The 26,824-nt window shown below is 37.7% G+C and overlaps 1 protein-coding gene across 1 annotated transcript in view; it reads right to left on the bottom strand.

Moving 5' to 3' along the window:
- Nucleotides 1-25,685, bottom strand: part of LOC139735457 (probable RNA polymerase II nuclear localization protein SLC7A6OS) — a 62,973-nt gene extending 37,288 nt beyond the window's left edge. Inside the window, exon 1 of the mRNA XM_071646213.1 lies at nt 25,331-25,685. Within this exon, the coding sequence (XP_071502314.1) occupies nt 25,331-25,543 (213 nt within the window). The 5' untranslated portion in view covers nt 25,544-25,685. The remainder of the gene's footprint in view (nt 1-25,330) is intronic.
- Between the last annotated feature and the right edge of the window lie 1,139 nt (nt 25,686-26,824).

Genomic DNA, 26,824 nt, shown 5'->3' with positions numbered 1-26,824 from the left:
CTCCCCTCCTCCGGACTGAAACCTTATACCAATGAAGAAACTGAAGTGGAAGAAGACCCTAGTTGGGTTTCTGGGGTGTTTTTTTTCTCTCTCTTTCCCTGGTTCAAATGTACTTGCATGACATCTGCTTTCTCACATGTTCAATTCAATCAATACATACTATAGTCCAAATGTTTGCAAAATGGCACTTTCTGTGGAAGGGAGTTCTCATTTTGACACATTTATTGCTTTGTATTCAATCTACATTAAATCCTTTTAAAAAAAAGGATACACTGGTTATAAATTTCACTTCATTTCTTGTCTAGTTGTGGAAGACTTGACTTTAATGATAACAAAGTCAACCTGAACATTACGTAAAGTTTTGAAATTACATCGTAGGAGCATCTCCCTTTTCTTGAACACCCCCCCCCCCCCCACGCTGTCTACCATAAGGTACACCAAATATTGCATGTATGCATTCTATCGTACACAAAATAATACATAATAATATCCATTTTTGCAACTGATGAAACATGCTGGTAGTGTAACAAGTTCAGTAAACTTCAAGAGACGAGTGTAAACAAAAATAATCACCTCAAATTACTTATTGATCTGACCAATATCAAGTGTCAAAACCAAACATGTCTGGTCTCACTAAAGTGTCCATCTATTCTCAGACCCATCAGGCAGAGTCCAGTGGTGTTGTTTGAGCCAGCTGGGCAACCAAAGCCTCTTTGACCAACACAGGTGCTCAATCACTCATGTGTCGCCATGGGGCTACCCCTAGTCTGGGACTCTGAGTTCATGTATGTCACCTAGACCTGTATCCATCGATTGCTACATTCTCTCCTCTTAACTAAACATACAATGTATGCCCTCTCTTTGACTATGGCAGGGTGTAGGTTAGACATATTTTCACTGGCCAGCTTGTTTTTGTCTGGTTGTATCAATTTTTGACCATCCACCTGAATACATTCAATATGTTTGTGTTCATTGATTCATGTAATTTTGGGTACGTTCACAGTATACTCCTGAGTACATGAGCCCTTAAATTTTCAAAGGTCTGCAGTTGCAGGATGTATTGGCTAATCCAGTTCTGCTACTTGTAAATGTCCAGCACATAACTTTATGAGAAAAGAAAAAAAATAATAATAAAAGATATGTTTTCCGGAATAAGTTTTAGCTCTGGTGAATAAAACATGTTTAAAAGAGCTCAAGTAATTTCACAGTGCATTCTAATGCAGATTTGCAAGGGAAAATGTTTCTTCTGTTCCAAGATGTTCATTTTTATAAAATGTCAAGAAGGATAATAAGGAGCACATCAAATTTTTCAGAGTTTAAATAATATTCTAACTTTCTTCCCCATTCTCGATTCAGCAAATTCTCCATTTTAACATTAAAGAACCATCAGATTTGTACAATTACTACAGTACCTTGAATTCATTTTGGCAGGATGAATTGAAGTTTAATCCCCTCCCCCTGTTGTATTTGTATGCAAATGTATCTAATACCTGTCTGTACATTATTGTATAGTTCTAATACATATGTACACTTGCTCATAAATTTGTGACAGCAGCAGACAAAACCCACTGACAGGGTAGATGGTAACTGAATGACTTTTAAAACAATCTCTCACATTTCATAACTTTAAATTTAGAATTTGTAGGTCACTAAATTCATATACAATGGGGTATGGAGAGTTTGGATGTTAATGTACAACATTTTCACAACACAGAGACTACCTCTGCTAGTAATGGTACACTCAGTCAGCAAAAGCCTATCACGCCCTTTGGGTTGACCAACGATACAGCTTATACGAATGAGGCTGACATACACACAAATATTGCAATTGAGAGAAGGCAAGTCACCGAGTACAGCTCTAAAGCCATGCAGACTAATGCACCCTCCGAGCAATGAAGAATGCCCCATCTCCTCCCTTCTTTGACCATATCTCTTGTTTACAAACACAAGCGTGTAGTACTGTGATTGTATATCTGCATGCAGAAGTGCGCATTTCCCCCATACAAGTGCTGTAAAAGTTAACAAGGGTTATGACATTCAACAAGTTAATATCTTACACAGATCAGAGGGTAGGCAACTTTTCCTCCAGAATGATCACAGCACTGGATACTTACAAGGATTTTTTGCTTGAAGTACACTCACATATATTTTGACCTCTTTCAGCACCTAAAATGGCAAAATATGAGTTGCATTTTTTTTTTCATTGTGAAAGTGTTTGCCTTATTTATATCACATAAATTACAAGTTACTGTAAAATGAGATATGTCCATGTGCCTTTTCAATTTGCAAGCCAAGATTCGCAAAATTAAATGCATGTGAATATTCTTGTCTACACTGTATGCATTGAATGACGGTGGCAATTCAAAAAAATGTCATGCAAAAAAAAAAAAAAAATGTGTTTAAGTATACATTACTACACTCCATTACTTCAAAGCTTTTATCACTTTTTTGCCAGAATTCTGGTGATCACTTTTTCATAAAGTAAACTCATTTGTGGTAGACAAGAGAAGAGAAATGCCAGCTATTCAGGACTGGTGTTGTGATTTTGAGATAATCAGGATATTAAGTGCATATTCAATTAACTAATTCCACCGAGCATGATCTATTACAATAGCTTTGAGTCAAAGGGGATTGTGAAAAAATCCACAGGTCTGATGTGTGTCTAGACAAGGCACTAAAACATACTCTCTCTCTCTCTATCCCACATCCAAATGCATACACACACTCACTCCCTCATAGCTCTCTCACACACATTCTCTCACACACAGACACAGACACACACACAAACATACACACACACCCTCATTTAACCAACTGCACTATAATTGATTGGTTTGACAGACCTGGCATTTAGTGAGGGCAAGAACGCCAATAGTCTCCCACATTTTATTTTTCTAGCTCATATGATGAATGAAAATTATTCAAGTAAAAGAAAAAGACCCAGACAGTGAGATTCTGACATGAACACTGTTGATATTGAAACAAGTTTAAAGCAATATTTTTTTCCTTTTTTTTCACAGAGAGGTTAAGAGTGGAGAATACAAGGCCAATGAATGATTCACAATTAAGAATGGAAGCACTGACATTCCTGACTAGGTGTAATTAAAGTTTGTCTGAATGGCAATCCATATAATTGATTGTATTCCTCATTTAAACTCATCTGCCAGCACAATTAATCACAAAAAAATGCAAATATTGAGAGGAGGGAGGGGGGCATCTAACGAAGGTGGATTATCAACAGCAACCATACTATTTCAGGCAATTACTGCACAGTACATATATGGACATAACAGACTCTTAATAAATTTGACGTGCACGAAATTAGAAGCTGGTATGTTTTAGAATTTTGTTTGGGGAATTTGGCTTCACTAGTGATTAGAGACATGAATAAATTCTTTAATAATTGTTGAATTCATTTTGGTCCCTATCTTGGCTCCTTGTTATATGTGGATGAAAATATCTTATCATTATTATGATTTTTTTTTTTACTTTCATTAATATTATTATTATTATTATTAGTAGAAGCAGCAGTACTACTACTATTACTACTACTACAACTACTACTACTATTACTACTACAACTACTATTACTACTATTTATTATTCAAAACAATGACTTTGAATGGATAACTGTGATTCACTTCCTCCCAAAATGAAAGATATCAATGAAATAAGGTACGCAATTTGGTAAAACATTCTCTATTCCCTATGCTAGAATATTATATAAAATGGAAATCACATTAATCCACAGCTGAAAGGGTATCCTTTGGAACATGGTATAATGAGGTATATACAGATCCATACTAATGCATGATGTGTTAATCTTTAGACTCTTTAATTGCTAACGTTTCTTCTAAAAATCTCCAAACAGTTAAAATGTGCAAGAATAACACATTGTGAAATGTGAGAGTCTGGGATATTACAAATTGGAAAGCAGCGGTGTCCCCCCCCCCCCCCCCCCCCCCCCAACATACAGAGACATATAAAAAATGTCACTTGACAGAATCTGCATGTTTTATTTGTTTTATAACCTGGAAAACACACAAGCTGTGAGCAGTTGGAAGATTCAATGGCTTCTTACTTCACTTCACTGTAAATACCAGAGGGGAAAAAATGACATTGGACGCGAATGTCTAAAAATATCATATGCATAGCATAATTGCCATGTCTGTAAAAGCCGGATAGAATATATGCCTCCCACCTCTCTAAGAAAATACCCCCTCGCAGCATCAGAAACCAGAGAGAGGAGACGGCGTAATATTTTATGCATGCAGAATTCTCCCTGAATTTCTTCTTTCTATTCCTCCTCTGTAACGACATCCGTGCCAAAGTCAAGACACAAAGCCGAGTGGGAGCAGTAACAAGGTGTCTTGAGAGATGCCTTGCACAAACACACACTACTTAAAGGCATAATTTACCATTTGCAGATGAAACAAAAACCCAGCTTTAGTGCTTCAAAATAGTTCTAAATTGTGCATTAGGGATAGAAACAACAAATGTAGAAAATTAAACCAGTATAATCAATATCAAATATTGTTAAATATACAAATTGTGAACAATAGTTGTAATAAAAATGTCCCCAGACTAAACCATCTACAGTTACAATTTGAGAAAAATAGTGATATCTCCTTATATTTTACACTGTGTTGCAAAATTTTCACATGGTAGGATGCTTTGTGATACAACTGACCTACACACGTGCTTTAAATGTGATATCTCGAACATTTTTGAATCACTGCTCCCAAAGGTAAACAGTACCTTTAATCCCCAAGGCTCACAAATCTAAAATCCTATTGACTTTGTACATGAATATGTTTCTAACAGGATTGTGAACAGAGAGTGCTCAGTGGATCTGAACCCGCTGTATATTTTGCAGCTATTCAGCAGCTGAAAGATTTGCAAATACATACCTAACCACAACTTAAGGCAAAAACAGGAAAAAACATGGTATTCTCTGTTTACAGATTTTATATCTTCCAGTGGTATTGCTGTTTAAGAAAGTATTTTGCTTCATGGAAACGCATGAATTGGATAATGCAGCATTATGAGTTCATGATACTGAACACTATCCTTACTATGATCATAAAGATTTTGGGTATATCAAACTATGACTACCAATATTACTTTAATTACCATCATTTTTATGCAGCATTATTACAAGAAAAACTTATGGCCTCATGCACACTATGTATTGTAAAGTGTATAATATAAAGACATAATCTTCATTCATAAGTCTCGTAGTCTCTTTGGAGTCTTAAATATGACTGGGATATGAAATTGGTTTATATTGTACCTCTGAGTCTCGCACTAATATTGATGCAACAGGCTCGTGACTGTGTATTCACTGAAGGTTTTGTTTTGTGTGGTTTTTTTTTAAATCTCTGCCAAGTTTTATCATATATTGGAGAATTCAGTGAAAGAAGTTAAATGTCAAGCTTTTAATTCCTATTTGTTGATATCCATTAACTTTTAAGGGGACTTTGAAGACGCTACCGGGATAACTAGCCATCAGAAATTATGAAATGCCCAAAAAGCGAACGATCTTTTAATGATATTTGACATATTTCATATGAGGTTACCATACACAATATTGTATGCATGGGACTGAACATTACACTGCAGTTTGCTTGTTTTGCTACAATAATGATATGAAAAATCAAGAATTTCCAATGTTTGTTTTTATCAGATTAGTCGGAAATTGCCTGCAGAAGAACTTATTTGTGCAGGAGAACCTCAAGGGTGATTGGACGAGATCTGGGCTCCGTTTCATAAAAGATGTTTAGGGTAGTAACTCTTGCTGGAATGGAAACTTCCCATAGCAACAGCCAACCAGGAAGCTGGATTCTTGTCGTTACCATGACAATTACCCTTCCAGCAAGAGTTGCTATCATATCAACTTTTTATGAAATGGGGCCCTGCTTAACGAAATATTTCATCTCAGGCAAGTGGTTCAAACCTTTAATTCATCATGATGTTGAGGTTGGACAAAAAGAGGAAATTAAAATCTCTAGATAGGCTGAAGGGCTTATTGTCGCTGACAGTAACACAAGCTCGATGTAAAATGGTACCCTGGTATAGTAACAACTTGAAACATAACTAGGAGCACTCTTTATCTCCTCCCTCTGTCTGTCTCTCCCTCTCTGTCTCTGACTCTCTCTTTATATCTCTCTCTCTCTTTATCTCTCTCTTCATATCTCTTTCTCTCTCTCTCTCTGTCTCTCTTTTTATATACATCTCTCTCTCTTTATAACTTTCTCTTTATATCCCTTTCTCTCCATCTCTGTCTCTCTTTTTATAAACATCTCTCCCTCTTTATATCTTTCTTTCTCTTTATATCTCTCCCTCTCCATCTCTCCCTCTCTCTTTTCATATACATCTCTCCCTCTTTATATATTTCTCTCTATATATATATCTCTCTCTCTTACTGCCTTGCTTTGTTTATTTTCTTGCAAAGACAACATCATTCCATCATGATGATGACAATGGTGATATATTGCTCCAATGTCTAACAGCTGCTGAAAGATACTGTCAGGAATAAAGAGGGGTTTAGGGGGCACCATGAATCTAGTGCTGTACGAACCACCACACAACCTGCTTTATAGTCTACTGGAAGCATTCACTGGCTGTTATATATTGCACTAGGTAGACAAAATAAGCACTTGGTCGCTGCAAGGGGCTGGCTGGAGACAGAATATTTGAATCACAACAAGCTCCCACTATCTCCAAGGAGACAGCACTCACACTGAATAGAAACCATGCTGCTACATAAAATGGTATAAGACTGGTATCATACAAAGTATTAGGGGCGGATCAAGGAATTCTGTAAAGGGGGGCACAAACAATATTTCTGGTGCTTCTTCCAGGTTTCATTTCATTTTTTTCTTTTTATCTCTTTTGTTTTAACAACAAATAAAGAGGGGACACGCGCCCAGTGGGCCCCCCTCTGGATCCATCACTGAGTATGAACATGAGCAGTTATGAACTATGAACGTGTGAACAAACATGAAATATGCCTACGTACATGTAGTCTATATATAGGGATAAGACTTTGCATTTCATTCTTTTTTCCCATAATACTAATTATATCATCTACAAAGAACCACAACCTCTCAGAATTTTACAAACAACAGACCTTGTACTTTGTAGCTTATCTTGCAAACAGTTTCTCTTTTTTTTTTTTTACTCACAAAGCATTTTGTTCAGTTTCAGAGAACTGAATTATTAATTGGAGAAGCTCTTATTCAAGACTACACTTTTTTCATTGTGACATCATTCTCCCACAAACTGTATGAAATAATAGCTGCAGTTACGGGTATGTGTGTGTCAATGAATTGAATCAAATATGAGTCATATCAAGTTATTGGTTGCTGTCATAGTCGGGGAAGTGCAGCAAGAAAGGGGGTGTTTTCGATTCTGTAAGTAAAACAACATTGAGACATGTCAATCACTTTGTGTAAATAAATCTGACTGACTTGCCTTATCGATGAATAAGTTCAGCAAAAAATGCCTCCTTACTGCATGGCAATACTTCCTTGGAGAAATCCAAAACAAATCTGTGGTGTAGTCTGTATTTTTAGCATTGTTTGACTGTTCTTACAAATTGTATGCATTATATCTTCAGAATACACCCCTGACTTTTAACCTGGCCAGATAATTATGGCATACAGAGTGAAAAGAAATCTATAATGTCTGTTTTTTTCCTTTGGCACTCATTCAATAGAAAATGTCACTCATTCTAATTTGTAATTCTTTTTTCAAAATGTTTTCCTTGTAATGAAAAGGGACAATATATCAATTCAAATCTTAGCATCTGGCAAATTCAAACCTGTCAAAATGAAAAAAATATATATATATATATATATGTATATAAATATACATATTTTTCTTTTCCCGACATTAAATGGCTTATGTGATGACACATCACAAATAAAATTTAACAAAGCGTCAAATATTTTAGATATGATAGTACACTAAAGAGAAAAATATCTGTGTGAACAATCATAATTACATAATATAATGTAAAGTATGTTATATAAAATGTGGTACGAAAGCAAGCACAAGCTGGGGAAATTGAATGGAAATTCAACAGCAGCACACTTGTGAAGCTGTATTACTCATATCCCTGCAAACTGTTTTATTTCAATACTTCTTTTTTAAAATAAATTGTGGAATGTGTAAAAGTAGACACACAGAAGTACAGCTATACTGAGATGAAAAATGCAGGATGACCTTCTGAGAAATTGATTTGTCTAGCTGATGCCAGTCTTCACTCTACCTTTAATGTGATGAGAAAGTAGCAGGTGATGCCGATGGGAAACCCCAAGTTCCATGTGCTATGTTGCAACATGCAACATATCAAAATAATTTCCTTATCACTTGTGATAGTCTACTAATCCAGACAGTGCAAACATACAATGGTAACATAATGTTGCACAGTGACCAAGCAGGATGCTTATTTTGCAATATAAGCCAGTGGTGTTAAAGGGACTGTACAGTACTGGTTGAGGTGAGGAGTCAGGTTTATAACATTCCTAAGTGAGATAATGAGAAACCTCTTTGAAAGAGCATGTAATTTTAAGAAGGATTCAACATTTATTTGATAAAAATTGGTTTTCAAATGGCTGAGATATCCAAAAAAGTGATAACAATAAAAGGCGACAGGCCATGCCTTTTATTAGGATCTCTTTGTTTCACCTTGTTTTTGGATATCTCAGCTATTTCAAAACCGATTTTCATCAAATAAACTTTTAATACCCCTTAGAATTGCATGCTGTTTGACATCTCATAGAGTGGTTTCTGAATATCTCGCAAAATGTTAAAAGCTAAATCCTCACCTCAACCAGAACTGTACAGCCCCTTTAACCTGGAACAACCTAGAATATCACGCAGGGTAATATACACTATTGGCCAAACATGGAAGTGTCAGATATGGACTAGAATGAGCCACAAACCTCAGTAATAACTGATACAGCCTGTACATGTATGTATGCATGTGCATTCATGTATGTATGTATGTACGCGCATGAATAATAATAATAATAATAATGATAATAATAATAATAATAATAATGATAATAATAATAATGATGATGATAATAATAATAATAATAATAATAATAATAATAATAATAATAATGATAATAATAACTAGAAATGTCGCTACAGCGACTGGTTATACCCCCGCCAAACAACATTTCATAAGCTTTGGTCAAAACAACATTTTGTAAGCTTTGGTCAAAAAACTGAGGAAGTAGTTAAATCCGCAAGATCTTTCCTTGATCTTCTGCCATTAATATGCCGTTACCATGGCAACGTACTTTCGGGTACTGTCGAAAAATGCGTCTTGCACATCTACAACCAAAGGCACACATCTGTACCAAGTTTCATGGAAATTGGGCAAAAACTGAGGAAGTAGTTTGCAACACAAAATTTTCCATCATTTTGGCTCATAATATGTGAGCTGTTACCATGGCAACATACTTTTTGTCACTGTCAAGAAATGTGTCATGCTGACCTATATCCTAAGATAAACATTCAATATGAATTCCATGAGAATTGGAAGAACACTGATGAAGCAGTTTTGCCATGAAGCATTTTGCCCTATATTTTACCAATAACATGCCGTTACCATGGCAACGCACTTTTTGCCACTGCGGAAATATGTGTCTTGCACATTAACATATTCAGATGAACATCTGTACCTAATTTCATAAAAATTGATCAAAAACTGTGGGAGGAGTTCGCGACGCAAGATTTGTACCCATTTTTGCCCATAATATGCCGTTACCATGGCTACGTACTTTTGGGTACTGTCAAAAAATACGTCTTGCACATCTACAACCCAAGGCACACATCTGTGCCAAGTTTTATGGGAATCGGTTGAAAACTGAGGAAGTAGTTCGCGACGCAAGATTTGCAACGGACCGACCGCCCGATCGCCCGACCGACCGCCCGACCGACCGCCCGACCGACCGTCCGCTGATTCCTATATACCCCCTTCAAACTTCGTTTGGCGGGGGTATAATAATAATAATAATAATAATGATAATAAAGTGCATTTAATAATGCGCCATATCTATTATTACTGATACTCTCATAATGTATACTCATAATTAATGTACTATGTTTGTATACTAGATCTTTACATCAATCTATCAATCTTTCTATCTATATGTATATTTACTACAGATTCCTACAGTATGCAAAGACAGACATTTAAATATCAAAGGCATCAGGCTAGCTCACAGACACACCGACACAAAAGACAGACTGTAGCAAAAATGTTTTACGGCAGCATATTCATTCAAATGGCATTCCATAGATTTTGTTATCAAAACACCTACATTGTCTTCAAACAATGTACAACAGAAATTGGGCATTGTAAACACACGAGATCTTTTTTGTCACTGCTCAAGGGTTGTGGCAGGTCAACCCACGAGTTCAGCTGAAATGCGGACAAAAGATGCATGAAAAATTGATCAACTATGAAGCCACCGCGAGGCTAATGAAAGGGCAAAAGACTGGAGCCAAGCATCCTACTGCAAGTTAGACAGGCATGAAATTTCCATTTGTGTGGATCCCTGGCTAGCGGGCAAAGAGACTTACTTCACTATCTGAGCGACCTGCATCGGTAATTATCATGCTGTTTGTCAGGCAGGTTGTCATCCAAGTACAAAGACTCGGCAGCCCTCGGCAAACTACAACAGGAAAATAACAGGTGATATTCCCTCCCTCAAGTTCACGAAGTTTGAAAAGAAGAGGGTGAGAAGTGTGACTGAGAAAAGGACCCCCTGAGTTAAATTTGATGGAATTCTGTTTTTTCTCTGTTTTTCCCCCATTTTGACAGGGTATTAGAATGCGCGTCATGTCATCCATCAGAGTTTTTCTGAGGATATTCTAATGTACGAGATAGCTCAACAACAATGCAAGGTTCATCAGATGTTAATGAAGTGAGCCTCTGGCAGAACTTGCCCAACATTAGCGCTTAGAATGTGACAAAAGGGCGAAAATGAAAGAGTATTTGATAGATTATTTTTCAATGTACTTCACACATGAAATGACACAGTGTCATTGACACCAGGGTAGAAAATCCACTTAAAATGTCTATTTAAGATGTTGCCACAACATCATACAAACATACAAACATTTTGGTGTTTTTTTTTGTTTTTGTTTTTGTTTTTTTTTGGGGGGTGAGGAATGAATACAGCTTATATAGAGATGAGGGAAAGAATCAGTTTGAGTAATGTATACTTTGGAAGTTTTAATACTTCATGTATTTATCAGCTTGGTGGGCAATAAAAAGAAAAAAAACATGTATACAAATGGAAAGGAATAATAGACAGCTAGAGAGAGAGAGAGAGAGAGAGAGAGACAGACAGACAGAAAGAGATGGGCTGATTAATGCAACCATGGAAACCGGAAATATACTGAAAAACACCCATCAAACAAAACAGAAAACAGTGACAAAAAAATTGGAAGCAATCTAGAGCAATATAAGATAGCAAGACAGTTAGCGAGATAGATAGATAGATAGATAGATAGATAGATAGATAGAAAATAACACAGACGTCATAATATGAAAGAAAAATGTCAAATATCTAGCCATGATACAAAGGGGGAAAAGAAACCCATCTCATTTGCTTTATCCTGGAATGTCAACCAGTAGTGAAGCTTACTGGAGGATTACACGTATATGGTATTTCCTTATCGCCCTCTGCTCGGAGGACAAATATTGTCAACTCTGTCCATCAATCATTCCTAAAAAGTTGCAGGAGCATATTGCATTTGTAGGGCATTCTATAAACCAAAGGAAAGCAAGTGGGCCAATCCTAGGATATTCAGTCCTGGAATTAATGACATCCCCTCTGTGATCCTCAATCAATGTTTCCCCAGATCTCTGGCTAGATTTCAGACCTTGATGCATCATTTGTGGGGATTCTCATCCAATCCGGATGGTTGATACAGAAGAAGGGAGGACATGTGTTGTCATGGCAACAGGCATCTGACCCAATCCTCTGCTCCAAGGGAGCAAGTGGGTCAGTTTGCAAACGTCTAGGAAATACCCAATACAACAATTCCTAACTTGTACCTCAAAATTATGTGGCAAAACAAAATTCCAGCCATTGCACGACTCTGACTGACATAGATTTCAATTTCCGAACCTGATGGTAAGAATTAAACCAATCACATATGAGGTACTAGAGAGGAGACTCTGGATAGGGATGTGCTGGCAGGGGATAAATTTGCACACTGGGTGTGAGCAAAAGACTCCTGCTAGAGAACATCTCGGCTGTTAAATCAGTATGCAGCGATGAGATTACTGAACCGTGCACTTTCCATCTGGACTCCATTGCTATGGTGAGCATTGCCAGCATCCAAACTGGTTTGGATGGATTTCCTTCTGTCCTTTCCTGTCTGTTCGGATTAACCATGCATGCTGTAAGGTCAGGAGAGACCCTGGAGCTGTTATATTCCTTCAGTACATTCCCTCAAGGGCAATTAATCAGAGTGTGAAATAAGTACAAAGTGTTCCACAACACATTTTTTTCACAGTGTAAAGAAAATCCCGAACAAAGAGAGAGCCTGCTTCACGTAACAATGATGAATCAATAGTAAATGATTTAGGTGAAGAAAGACACAAATGATAAGAAAATATTGGCAATTGATTACAAATATAAAGCTTACAAGGCAGCCTATGGCCATCTTCCACTGTGGACATGAGAATGTGATACCACACAAGTATTTCCCCTCATTATTTTGTTCTGGACATACAAAACATTAATCATCTTACTCTAGAAATACAGTTTCAATCCATATGTGTGCTATTACCAGACAACCAAATATATGATGCTCCTTTACACATCCAAAACAGAGAGGGCAAAATATTAGAAAAAAAAAAACTTATGATATTGAGATCCCTTGTTCATCTAGTTTTTAATTAAAAAGGAGAAGAAACAGAATATACTGGTAACATGATCACATCAGTTCAATGAATTGCTACCAGGGCACCATATTCATACTGGAAGAACTACCAACATTCACAATCATTTTCATACTCTGGCGACCATGTTTTTTTTTTTTTTTTTTAATAGATTTATCACGTTTAAAGGCATTTCCCTACATTCACATCGACTTCCAATAGTCAACAATGGCAGTGCTTTCATTTTCAAGCATTGAGGTGCCAAACAGTCCCCTCAATCTCAAACATTCAAAATGTTTGCCAACGTGATTGGAAAATAGGAGCTGCTGCTTAGATTGCCACTGCTAGTGACCCACATGGGACAACACATAGCCAGGAGAGTGAGAGACAAGTGCCTCTTATTCCCGCTGGTACCCCTTTCACACCTGACAGCTTAAAGGCATTGCTTACCATTTGTGGGTGAAACAAAAAAACCAGCTTTAGTGCTTCAAAATAGTTCTGAAATGGGAGTCAGGGTAGAAACAACCAATGTAATAAGAGTTAATCAGTATAATCAGTAAGTAATATTGTTAAATATACAAAATGTGAATGATAGTTGTAATAGAACTGTTTCTAGACTAAACCATTTACAGTTATGGTTCAGTGAGAAAAATAGTAATATCTCCTTATATTTTAGGCTTTATTGCAATTTTTTTATATCTAGTAGAATGTTTTGTGATACAACTGACATACACATGTGCATCAAATGTGATAACTTGACATTTTTAAAATCACTGCTCCCAAAGGTAAACAGTACATTTAAGATGGGTTCACTCAATATTTCAGTCACACAAAGCCCGGGGAGTTAGACAAGTACTCTTCTTAGTATCATCACTGATGACCCCTTTCACACCAAACATTTTTCAATGGGTGAACTCATCTTTTTTTTTTTTTGTCTTGAAATTGAAAGCAAGAATGAGAAAGGTGCCTCTTCCTACATGTACCACTGAAGCCCTTTCACACTAGAGAATTTTCAATAAGTGAATCCAATCTTTTCACAGTGATACCTCCCTCCAATGAACTTCTTATGAAACACAGCAGAAATATTGCTAAAAAGTGGGTGAACACTACCGTGTTAGACGGTTCGACCATAATTCAACAGAAGTCTCTGGTCTGGAATGCTCTTTTCATTACAAATGCTAAAATTTGTGAATTCTGCCCAGTGGAGAGGCATGCTCTGCTTAACAGCCCTTGCTGTTGAGCCAATGCACACACAGAGCTAGCTTATAATTATGTTAGTGATTTGTATATTTGCCATTGTGATTATTACCCGGCTTCATAACCTTCTGGTTCTGAAAGGTGGGTGGAGAAAATTAACCTCTAACATCAAACAGAATGCTCATGGCTGAATAAATAAAGGTTCTTTAATATGGAGCCCATAAATAGAGCCAGTATGAAAGGGGCATCGAACAGGGAAAGTGGAGGAGTGACAGGAAAGACTGGAAGAGAGAGCAAAATCAGGTTCCACTCAATCACTTGGAGAAGGACATTCTGACACACCTAGCCATGCTACTAGGATAAATTTAATCAATTATCATCAGAAAACGACTGTTTGGCGAGAGACATTTGTATGCTTACGTCCCAATTAAAAGTATGATCAGTGCAATACAGAATTTAATTTTTCAAGGAGAGAAGAGCAAAAATAAACACATCTTGGAAAATACACAGACCCTACCATACACACTATTCTCTGACATAAGATATCTGTCTAAGAACGGGTAATGTACAATTCATTTAAAATATACAGAAAATATCTACCTTCATGGTAGTTATGTAAAATCTTGCTATCAGCTCTAGATAGAGTTTTCATGAATAATATCAGCAAATCAGCATTTTCTACAAATAACTTGAGACAATATCAGTAACAATGCATCACAAAATGATGCTACACGGATGAAGGACAATATTGAGGGAGGCCTTGTCTTTTAAGAAATTATGAAGGGTCAAGTCTGACCTTGAGGTCATAAGGCCAAGATGACTTCACCGAAGAGAGCGAGGGCGCATCTCAATGAAATGAAATAGGGTGTATCTATAAATACACCTTGTTAACATATAAAAGATTCCCTCATTCTCATCATATAATACAGCAAACTTATGCATTATGATTGTGAATCCTTGAATTTGAACGGCACTCAAAGACTATTCAAAATCATCTAATTTTCATATCATATGCTATGCAACTTTTCATCAATACAAAGTACTGAGATGAAGAATGGGTGGGAGACTGCATCAAATTTGCATCCAGGGGTCACCTCCCAAGTGTGGGCTTGCTACAGCCCCAAGCTATTGTGACATCCAAGCTGAAATTATGTTTCTCCCATGATGCCATCTCGTTGCACTTGAACCCCGCACCCCATCACCAACGACTTCAAATATGCATACTTTATGGCCATACAATGGCTCTATAATGGTGCTGGGGATTGGGGGAGGGGAAGGGGGGGGGAGGGGAAGGGGAGGCAGTGGAGGGATGCATTTACATTAATGTATAGAATGGGCAAGAGCGTAATATAAGACTTCATCCAAACAGGCTTCGGTACACAAGGCGAGCTCGTCTCTCCCCCTCCCCCCCCCCTTTCTCTCTGCGAATACATGAAACACTCGCGCAAAATGTGATGACAAATTAGGCATACAAGGATGCATCTATAGGGAAAGAGAGGCAAAATGGCGAGGGAGCCCTTCTCTTTTAAGAAATTTTGAAGGCCCATCTCTTGCCTCGGAGGAACAAGGCAAGAGGCCTCCAGTGAAGACAGCAAGGGCTCTAGCATCATCTCTCCCTCTCCATCTCTTACCCCCCCCCCCTCCTTTTTATAGCATGTCCTCTCTTTTGTATTCATCAAAGGAGGCGTGTACAATCAGAGGTAGTGTACCTGGATCAGTGTACCTCATAGAGAAAAACAAACATTGGAGGAACATCCACTCATGAATGATAATCAAAGTGCACATTGGGGTTAATTGACATTAGTACTGAGTGCACAGCCTGATTATAATAGGGTAGCCATGTAAACTTCATATGATGGCTACCAATTTGTATATTTTCTATCAGACAAATGATGCGAGATCATCACTTCAGCAGAGCTATCCCTTATGTATACAGGAAGATAATAATCGTATTTGTTCCTGTGTCAAATTCCATACTGAACTACTGTATGATCTCTTATTATTGTTCCTCAAATGATGTTCCAGGAGTATCCTTTCATTTACTGCAAATGCCTTGGATAGGTATCATTTTATTTATCTCAGACGTTTTTGGATGAGAGAAACATTCTGTCGACTGGTGACACTCTAATATGCCAAGGCACTGGATATCTGCCCAGGGTACTGAAACAAAAGGTACAAATTTGAATGAACTGTAAAATTGGAAATTTTGCGCGAGTAATTTCTTTAACTCAGTCAGTTAAAATGAATTTTGCAAGTCTTTTTAATTTTGTAGAATCAAAGACATGAGATATTTTTGACATATTACAAGCAAAGATATTCATACATGTTTATTTTTGAACTACTTCCAGGTTGCACAAAATGAACAAAAATGTCCACTTTTACAGAAATCACCAAGTATTTGTTACTACCCAGTAAAGGAGTCCTCATTTGTTTTATAACTTTGATTCTCTGCATGCAAACATGAATGATGACATCATCACTTCATCTCATTTTAATACAAATGCCATTGCAACTGATATCACTGTTTTATCAAAATGCCAGAAACTTTCACAATTCTATAACTTTCCTTTTTTTTCATTTGTCTGACTGCAATGAAACTCTCACTACTCAGTTTAAACACTCTACTTACCACTACTCAAAAAATGTGACACAGATTTTCACTAAAAGCTACAAAAGATTAGCTTATTTCCTTCAAGGTTCCTGCGAAAGCATGTCTGGATGGTTTCATCACGGATGCTGTCAAACTTAAATTGTGCTATGAGTCTGGGAGGCACGTTGGTTGGGGATATTGCATTCTTTGTACATGCCCCGTAAGAAATCCAACAAAAGCTTTTTCCTTTCCATCATCCTATAGCCAAGTACAATTATTTACTTACATGTGCCGCAGAAAATCTCACATGCTAAGCTTTCCCCTCGACATATCATCTGTCATGTCGCATATTTATCAACGAGCGGCAGACAAAGGAAAAAAGGAGACGGCTGCTTGCCAGAGTGAAAGTCACTCTCGCCTCAGTGACTGGGAGCTGGGGTAGGGCGTGTCTCTATCACAAATTCCATGTGTTCATATCAATGTCTCGGCTCCTGTAACATCTTCTCTGCCAGATGTTAATACAGCAATGCTTTCTGTGCTTCAGCATCAGGCATGGCGTATGTTTGTTCAGGGCTGCCAACTTCTACAGATCAAACAACATCCTGATGAACAGCAGCCCCCCCCCCCCCCCCCCAAAAAAAAAAAAAAAAAAAGAGAGATAAAAAATAAATTAAAAAAAAAATATGCTGAAGGCAGAAAAAACATCTTGGTTAGAAAATCTTCTAGAAAGGCGCATACTAACTACACACGCCAAATAAAATTCTAGAAAAAAAAAGAACTATTAAACTAAACTTTCTTATTCCTGACGAAGTAAAAACATACTAAAAATGTTAAAAACATAATAGTTGGCAACTCTGTATATTCTTTGCAATGGAATAACTAAAATGCATCTACAATGTACAGTATGCTGCTTTGTATGAACTGAATACAGATAATATATTTGGTGTGTTATAAAATCAAATAAAACAATACATAAAGTGCAAAGCTAGATAAAGGCAAGCAAAGAGGTTGCAGGATGTATTTAAAAGACTGGAACTACAGGTATCCTGCATCTCATAGTGCCATCATTATGTTGTCATTCTATTGCCATCATCAAATACCACTGCCCCCGTAATCTCATGTTATTCTTTCCCTTTTTACACAGCCATCAAAATTCATGCCTTGATTCACCCAGATTCTAGAAGAAGATGGAGGCAAGGGCCAGGCAAGCATGAAATTTGCTTCTCACCAACATTTCTCGCTCCCCAGTCCCAAAGTGCAGGACGAGTGCCAGGAGAGGTTCTGGGAGGACACAGCAGGGAGATGACTGTAGGATGCTGCTGGTTTGTGGAGAACCCTGGAGTTTGATTAGTCTTGACAAATTCAGACCCCTTATCCTATCCCCCCTTGGTCCCAAATGAGCTTCCCTGTTTCGTGTTATCCTCATATACAACCTACAGTCTGTCCAGCTTTCTCTTCTTGATCTCCACCTCTATCAATCCCTCTTTTTCCTCTTCTTCTTTTCCCTTCTTCTTCTATTTTCCTTCCTCCGGCTCCCTGCAGTTCTTCTGCATCTTCATTCCTTCTCTTCATAGCTCTTCTTATCAGCCTTCTCCTCTTTCTTCTTCCTCTTTCTCTTCTCATTTTCTGCCTCCTCTGCTCCCTTCCTTCCACTTTCTCCTCTTTCTTCCTACCATTATCCTTTTATGGCTACTAAAAATATTACGATCATCACTATTAAAGGGAGAGTTATCGTATTATGGCCTCTGCCTCCACGTACTTCAAGCAAAGGACCACATGGTGTTTGTTTTTGGTGTAAATAAGAGGTTAGGTGTTAATGGTTGTGTTATCAGTATTTGCACAGGTAGGAATAACAGTTATCAAGATTCAATGTTAACCCGTTGAGGACCGTTTGATTTTGCTACAACATGCATTATTTTCCCATAGATGCTTGCCCGAGTATACATGTACTTGGGACTCGTCCTCGACGGGTTAAGAATGGGGGAGATAACTTCTTGAATAGAGATTTGATTAATTAAAATCTTACAAATACACATAGGCATATATATGAATTCTGTCTACTAGCAGTAATGCTATCCATCCTCCAATATATGCTTTTTGTGGTGACAGTCCTTGCTTTGAAAAACCAAAGAAAATCACAACTGAAACCTGACTGATGTGAGTGTGACCAATGCAGGTGGCCACTGGCATTGGAGGGAACATTATAGAATGTTGCCTCTGAAGGTTTTGAGATGCTAATGAGGGAGACTAATCAAATTCTGGTATGAAAAATGGCAGCACCTGTTTACACAGCACTCTTGACATCTTAAATAATCAATTGGCCAAAGAGTTAAAGTAGCTGTCTGAAGTGGAAAATGGAGAAAACATTTGAGTTGGAGTTATGACAACAAATTAATTTTGAAAATGAAATGACCCCCTACCACCATAAAAACTATTACAGATGGTTCTACAAAGCACGGGGGGGGGGGGGGGGGGGGGTGGAAGTGATGATCCAACATTAGACAAATGCACCTCTGATTCAAACTGCCATCTCAGCCCATGACAGAGTTGGTTACAATTTATTGCACAAGATGTGCATTGATGAGAATGACGTACATTTTTAGACTGATCATAACTAGGCGGCACTCTGGCGGAGTAAATGTGGCTTACAAATCTCTACAATATGACGAGTCTGGATATCACTTTCGAATACCTTACCATTCCACCTATTAATATTAACTGCATGATGCACAAGTTCTTTGAGAGATCAATCAGTCCCATTTTCCTTAATTACTAAGTAGCAGCAAAGCTTTCATTAAATGCTCCTGAAGGTTTTTCTGTATTTTGATGACATTTCCTGATCAGCTGACGACCACTTGGCATCACTTTCATATTTCGCATCAATCCATGATACACGGATCCAAGTACGACAAGAGTTAATCTAATTAGAAATTAATAGGCTGGCATTTTCACCCCGTCTGAAGGGTAATAGGTGGGCGATGATTACCATCTGACGAACCGGCCTCACTTTAATAGCCTGCCAATTTGACGTAGCAATGTTAGAAGCTGGCGAACCACAAATCATAATTTCTGCATCAAACAAAATGGGTAAAGTTCCAGAAACCCAAGCTGATATATCATCCATCCCCACATATACAGTATGTACTATGCCGTTCACACCACTCTACAGTAAAGAGTGGCGTAATGTGACAGCAATAAAAGTATGAGTATTTGTATGACTGACGAGAGATTAACACTAGAAACAGACAGAAGGCTTGAATGAAAGAATAGAAATTAATAATTACTGACAAATTGTTAAATATAATGAGGGCAACTCCACATCATTTAAGAAGATTGTATCAAAGAAAAGAGTGTAAGACACTGCTGAATGCTATATACTGTATAAGATACTATTTTTTGTGCACAGATATTTTTGCAAATAAGGGGGTCACAGACATTTTTGCAAGATGCTGTTTTCACGATTTTGACATTGTGGCTATCATGAGTGCACTAATGCTTGTTAGTTGGAGATATTTTCATGTGTTGATAAATTTGTGGTCCCATAGTGATTTGTGAAATTCAAGAAAATTAAACGCTTGCGAAAATTTACAGCTTATAGCACTTGTATTTTCCAATTTCTTCCATTCCCAGATGCCATATTATTCATGAGCATGGCAATACCTTCACTGTCTTCTTTAGTCTGCAAGATCATATTCTGCTTTTTCATAATGAAGTTCAATGTTAGGTAAACCTACAGGTCCACAGTTATGGTTTATTTTTGGGGGACATGGGCCTACTTTGCAGAAAACCTCATTTTTCTTTAACAGACAACAGAGATCGTCTACATTGTACATGTAGTTTGTACAATAGGTATGACAAGCACATTTATGTTTCATTTCAATTTAAGTATTGCACGTATAGATGAATAACTGCTCTTCAATCCTTTATTTGACTCTATGACTCACCTCACTATCAATGCGATCATAAATTATACACCATGTATGTTGATTTGTCCACTCCCTGGTAGGTATTCATTCAGATATGTAACAATCCTATGTTAGAAACCCCGACACCTACTTTGCTGATCAGCTCTCTTGTGGTGGAGTCCCAAGGTCATACTCCCACATACTGAAATTGAGTAGCTGTCAGTTTCAACCTACCATCACGTGAAATGAATAGGTCAGATTTCAATGGATTTAAATCCCCTGCTTTGTCACGTCAGTGTAATTCCAGCACAAAATGACTGACTTTGTTGACATGAAAATTCTTATGTGAATATCTTGCACATTGTAGTCATGACACAATTACACTTGTACCATGGAGCTACTACGAAAAAGCTGTGGGTGTTTTTTTTTTCCAACAGAAGAGGATAACAAGTTTATCATTGGGCTTGATCAAGACTTCTTGTATAAAACCAATGAGGTGACTTTGCCCAAGGTAGTTTCAATGTCAAGGGCACACATATTTCCTGCATCTTTGAGACTTATTGGTAATCTATCAAAAGGGCAAAGTGGATGAAATACCCAGTAAACAAAAGGCCAGGGGGTCCTTGAGGTCTCACGCCAACTGCCAATCCTGTCAAGATTTATAACACTCCATAGAAGAGTTGAAGTAACATTCACCAGAGACTGACTTTCAAAGTCTAACAAAGGTGCATATCTGAATATGCACACAAGCATGCATCGATGTGCACACACACACACACACACACACACACACACACACACACACACACACACATGAAAAACAGGTTGCATCCCAACTATTTCACAGCCTCTAGTCTTGATGTATACCAACTGTCCACAAATGACAAAACTGGCAGCTGACCTTCAGTCTGCCGACACTGGCAGAAGATCTACAATGTACATGTATAAATGCTTTCACCTTGGACGTGGAAGCTAAAAATTCACTTTATTTTCTGTCATGACATACAGTGTAGTAATGGTCATGATGAGTATATCATGTCTGCAAGTATCTGTTTTCTTCTGACTGGGTGAAAATGCTTCTTGTCATGTTAGTTCTCTTCTCCACGGTGACGTGGGGGGAATAAGTGATAAGAAGATGTAGTCATGCCTAATTTAGCTTCACTTTGTGTTACCATCTGCCATTACATGGATTGGAAAGGGGGGGGGGGGTACTTGCGGCTAGCATGAAGAAAGCCTCTTATCTCATTACAGTGTGCTAACGGAAGGGATCTACATTTCATCTCATGTTCGAAGAACATCAAAGACAGGCCTAAGAAGGTAAATCCTTGAGTAGAGCACCAGTTTGTCATCAGGACAAATGCAGTTTGGTCTGCGTCGCCACTGAGAGCAAAATTTCATCACGATCTCATTATCACTACATCTAAGAGTGTCTACGATATATCCAATGCCATAAAGTGACTGTGAGGATTAGAATAATGATGATGATAATATTGATCTACTAATAGGGATACTGTAATGTTGATCATAATCATGATGGAAATTTTCATCATCAACATCATCAGAATAATCAGATGATCAGAATAATACAAATCATCTGTTACATTTAGTGCATTCCAATATCAGTTTTCCTACAAATGAAATGATAGCAGAGATAGCTCATTTGTGACCTATCACAATATTCTTTACAATTTTTGACAGGGAATGGAAATATTCCCTTAAGATGAGACTTAGGCCTATGTGATGACTGAAATTCATGTCAAAGCAGAGCACTGGTACCAGGTAATCACTAAAAGTATGTGAGTATTACTGATACCACAAAAGAATTCATTAGCAGTTTCATCTGATTAAAACCACCCAATATGTGGATCAAGCTATACTGGCAGCTGTAGGTTCTTTTCTATCAAAGATCGACATACCAAGAAACTATTCAAACTTTTGTTTCACTGGCTGCCTTTTTATTTCATGTGTCCCACAAACTAGCACATATTTGGGGCCAATGTCAGATCAAGGAAGAGTTTGGGTGAAACTAGAGACAAATTACGCCTGCCTCCCGCTGTTCCAAACCACAGCCAGACAGTCAACATCAATCAGAAGAACTCGTTCAATTCTGACATTTCAATTGAAATCCTGCTGTCTTCAACTGCTCCCTTTCACACAGCCCAAACAAAAACATTGACAGCGACTCACGTAGACCTTGGCTAGTCTTTGATCCAGGAGAGTTTATGATTGAATGTGAGGGATAAGTTCTGGTTGAATGGGCAGTGCACAGAGAGATATATGAACATACCCTTTCTCTACCACATAATGATGCTGTTTAATTGTTCTGTACTCAACCATGTCGCGTTTCCTATCATTGCGTACAAGACATCTTAAAACAAGACAAGCACTGAACGTACAGTATGAAGTGTTTGTATGGTGATCAACGGAGTCAAAAATTTCACAGGCATTTACACTGTACATAGAATTTGCTGTATGTGTTGGCCAAAAGTAAATTCACACTTACATTTGTGTTCCAAAGATCATGTGAAATCAATAAAGGACACAAAGAGCAGACAATGAACAAACACACTAACTCAGCTTTTTAAAGTTCATGCTTATCAGCATGAATCAGCTTTTGTACACCAAAATGAATGCTTATGATCTGTAGGCTTATGGCAACCATTTCAGCAATTCATGCAATTTCAATATTCATTTCTCTGCCACAAAATACATTTTATTACAAAGTGAATTCAGTCTGTATCAGATTTGCTCTGAATGGAAGCAGCTTTACAAAGTTTTTGATTTTAACTTCACCACAATCGTAGGACTTGCCAAGTAACCGCCTGACAATGTGTCTAGCCAAATCAAAAGCACACATGGCACTTTTGAACAAACATCGATTTTAAAAGCACATCACAGCTGAACAGACATCTGAAGCTGTTCAGATCCTTTTCCACTAAACCTTATGTTTCCATCTCCAATGTACCATCCATATCGTTGATTTTCGGGGTACACTGTAGACATTACATAAACAGTATTGACTTTAATACCTAACGATGTAACACCTGCAGAGTTGTAAAAAAAAAAAAATGACTAATCACAGCACACTAAAAATTTCATCACTAATATTGCTGGTTGAAACCCAGGGAATTGCTTCAAATCCAATGCAACACATCTAAACTGAAACTGATTCTTCAGAGGAAATAAAACTTTAATCATTGACAGCATGAATCTTTGACAAGATCCTTCACTCATGGTTTGTAGTCTCTCATTTCATTGTCATAATGTCCCATGGCAATTTTAATTGAACTAATATCATTTGGTATTCCATGGTTAATGTACTGTTTTGTTTATCTTTTTGTAAACACTGTTCTGTTCTGCTTTTCCTTTGCCTCTTGAATCGAAGACTAGCATCTCTGAATTTTTTAATCATTATTCACTGCAAATCACACATGGTGAATTACAGTGGGGTAAATGCTCCACCAAGTCAAATAGATCTGTTGATAAAGTACACTTGTATTCCTGTTTATAATTGAGAATTTTCTCACATTGCTGCTTATGGCAGCTACTTAAATGTCGAATGAGTAAATGTCCATCACCAAGAAAACCATACTTATCTGAGTGAATACTGTGTCTGATATCTACTTTATCATTCTATTTCTGAGGATCCATGTGACTACTGCTTAGCAGAAGTTTCTTCCAATCTCCCCTTGAATTCACTGACTGAGCAATGCAAATTCTACAAATATCGACAATACAAATTCACTTAGAACAATCTGTTTTCATGAATCAGAATAGGCAAAGGAAAATCTCTTGCTTTCACTTCATCATGATATCTCACGGAAGTTGTGTGTGTGTGTGTGTGTGTGTGTGTGTGTGTGTGTATGTGTGTGTGTACTGTTTAGCAACACAAACAGAAAAGAATGTGAGGTGTACAGCCTACAAAATTTAATAAGCTACTGAAATATGTGAATACATCATTGCCTCACAAATGAATTGAATGAATAATTTTGAATTTTCACAAGAGCTAACATGACGAGATAAGTTTATACCACCTTCTTATGGTATACATCTTCCTCTTCTTGCTCTTTATCCACCCTTAAACATGCATCCAGCTATTTCCAAGAATCCCTAAAATCCAAGTGACTGCATACAGGCCTGCCAGTAAATAATCATATCAGATCACTGTCTACATTTGTAACTGACTGTCATTGTTGGGCTACAATAATGAGTAATTACAGTATGCACAAGGCAGGTCAAAATGGTCATAACTGAAGCATTTCTGTTTTTACCAAACCAAACAAATTATGATATCACTCCTAGTTCTATCCATATCTAAAATCAAGATCAAGATCAAGAAAAAACACATTTTCATAACAATCCATCATTTTCTTCAAACAGCCGCAAATTCTCTCACAGAACAGAAAAACAAAACAAAACAGAGGAGTCTAGTGCACTGGGCTGTGGATGTATTGTGGAGTGAATTCATTTGAAACACTTTGCCAAACTTGTATGAATCGTAAGTAAGACCAGTCAAATCTTCCCTTCCATACAATCACATCACGTCATCACTCATCAGTATGCATGCTTCCTCTTGAAAATCTTGCGCTGTATCGACACTAGACATATTATAGACTGGACAATTACTATGCCTTGAAAACACATCACAAATACTGGTAATTGAGGCGAACCATGCATAGCCTATATTGGGAAAATGATCATAACAAAGGACACAATTACCTTCTTTGCTACGGTGCCTGCGAACTTGAACACAGTTTTCACCTCACCGGAGCTACCAGCGGCGCTGCCCCCGGAAGCTCCGGCTGCGCCTTGGGAGCCCTTGGCCTTGCCACCACTGCCACCATCTCCCAAACGAGCTTTCTTGCACGAAAATATCAGGGCCTCACTCGGTTCACACGATCGCTTGCGGCGTACTCTCAAGATGGTAGCCATATTGTGACAATGGTGTCAACGTAAAGAAGAAAAATAGTTGCTTCCAGATGGCAAGGAGATCCAAATCAGGAATAACAGCAGCCTGTTGTCTTCGTTGATCTAGATTGTGTACTGAGCGTTCATTGTAGCAGGTCCTGTTTAGTGTCAGCGTACGGCCAATCGCACGTGTGGATGCGGGCGGCGCGCCGCGGCGGTGCTGCAGGGTACGGGCGCACACGGTGCTAGACTGTCTTTCTGTGGTATGACCGCACAACATCAACTCACCGGAAGGTGGCGCACATACTCTTTATGCGTTGTTGGAACACTACTTTCGGTTGCAAAATCTCTTTGGTTGAATCCCGAGTTCAAACTTTAGAAACTACTAGGTATTATAAATACATAAGATTCAAATCGAGTCACTCTTACTAATACTGTAGTAGCCTATATCTGTCATTACTTCTTTTTTCTTTGAGTGTCGATACAATACTTTGTAGTTTGTGACTCATTTTTTAGTTTTTGGTGTTATAACGGCAGGGGTATAAATTATAGTAAACAAATTTCGATCATTCGACGCGTTCCGACTAGCATGATTATTATTATTATTATTTTTTTCAGCAGAGGTTATCACTTTTTCGAGAGACATTTAATACTGAGAGCAGACCTATGCATTAAAAGGGATAGTTGAGTTTTGGTTGAGAACTGGTTTCAGATTTCTAACTTTTTTTGTGAGATAATGAGAAACCTCCTATGAAATATATAAAAGAGCATCCAATTCCAAGAAGAATTCAATGTTTAGGTGCCTATTTGATAAAAAAATGGTTTTGAAATGACTGAGATATCCAATATAAAACGATCCTAATAAAAGATGGGACCAAACTTTTATTACGATCGCATTGCTTTAGTTTTTGGATAGGCCTATTGTTGCATCCATTTCAAAACCATTTTTCAATCAAATGAACTTTGAATTTCTCCTAGAATGTCACTCCTCATGGGCGTCACCAGGGGGGGTGCGTTGGGTGCGAACGCACCCCCCTTCAGATCCTTAAAAAAAAAAAAAAAAAAAAAAATCAGTCTGCGAGCGACCTCAACGCCGGACGCTAAATAATTATTCTTTTCTATTTAAAAAAAATATATATTTTGCACCAGGGACACACACACACACACACACACACACACACACACACACAAAAAAAAAAAATCGTCGGCAAAAACATTTCGCACCCCTGGTTCTGGCAGCACTGATTTTATACAATATCTATTAGTATTCTACAGTGTTTACTATTTATCGACCGTACTGTACAT

Source organism: Diadema antillarum, unplaced genomic scaffold (assembly GCF_040938485.1).
Source record: "Diadema antillarum isolate AM-2024a unplaced genomic scaffold, OU_Dant_1.0 seq00000581_RagTag, whole genome shotgun sequence".
Classification (NCBI taxonomy): Eukaryota; Metazoa; Echinodermata; class Echinoidea; order Diadematoida; family Diadematidae; genus Diadema; species Diadema antillarum.
Note: the sequence above shows the minus strand (reverse complement) of the source record. Positions and strands in the feature narration are given on the sequence as shown.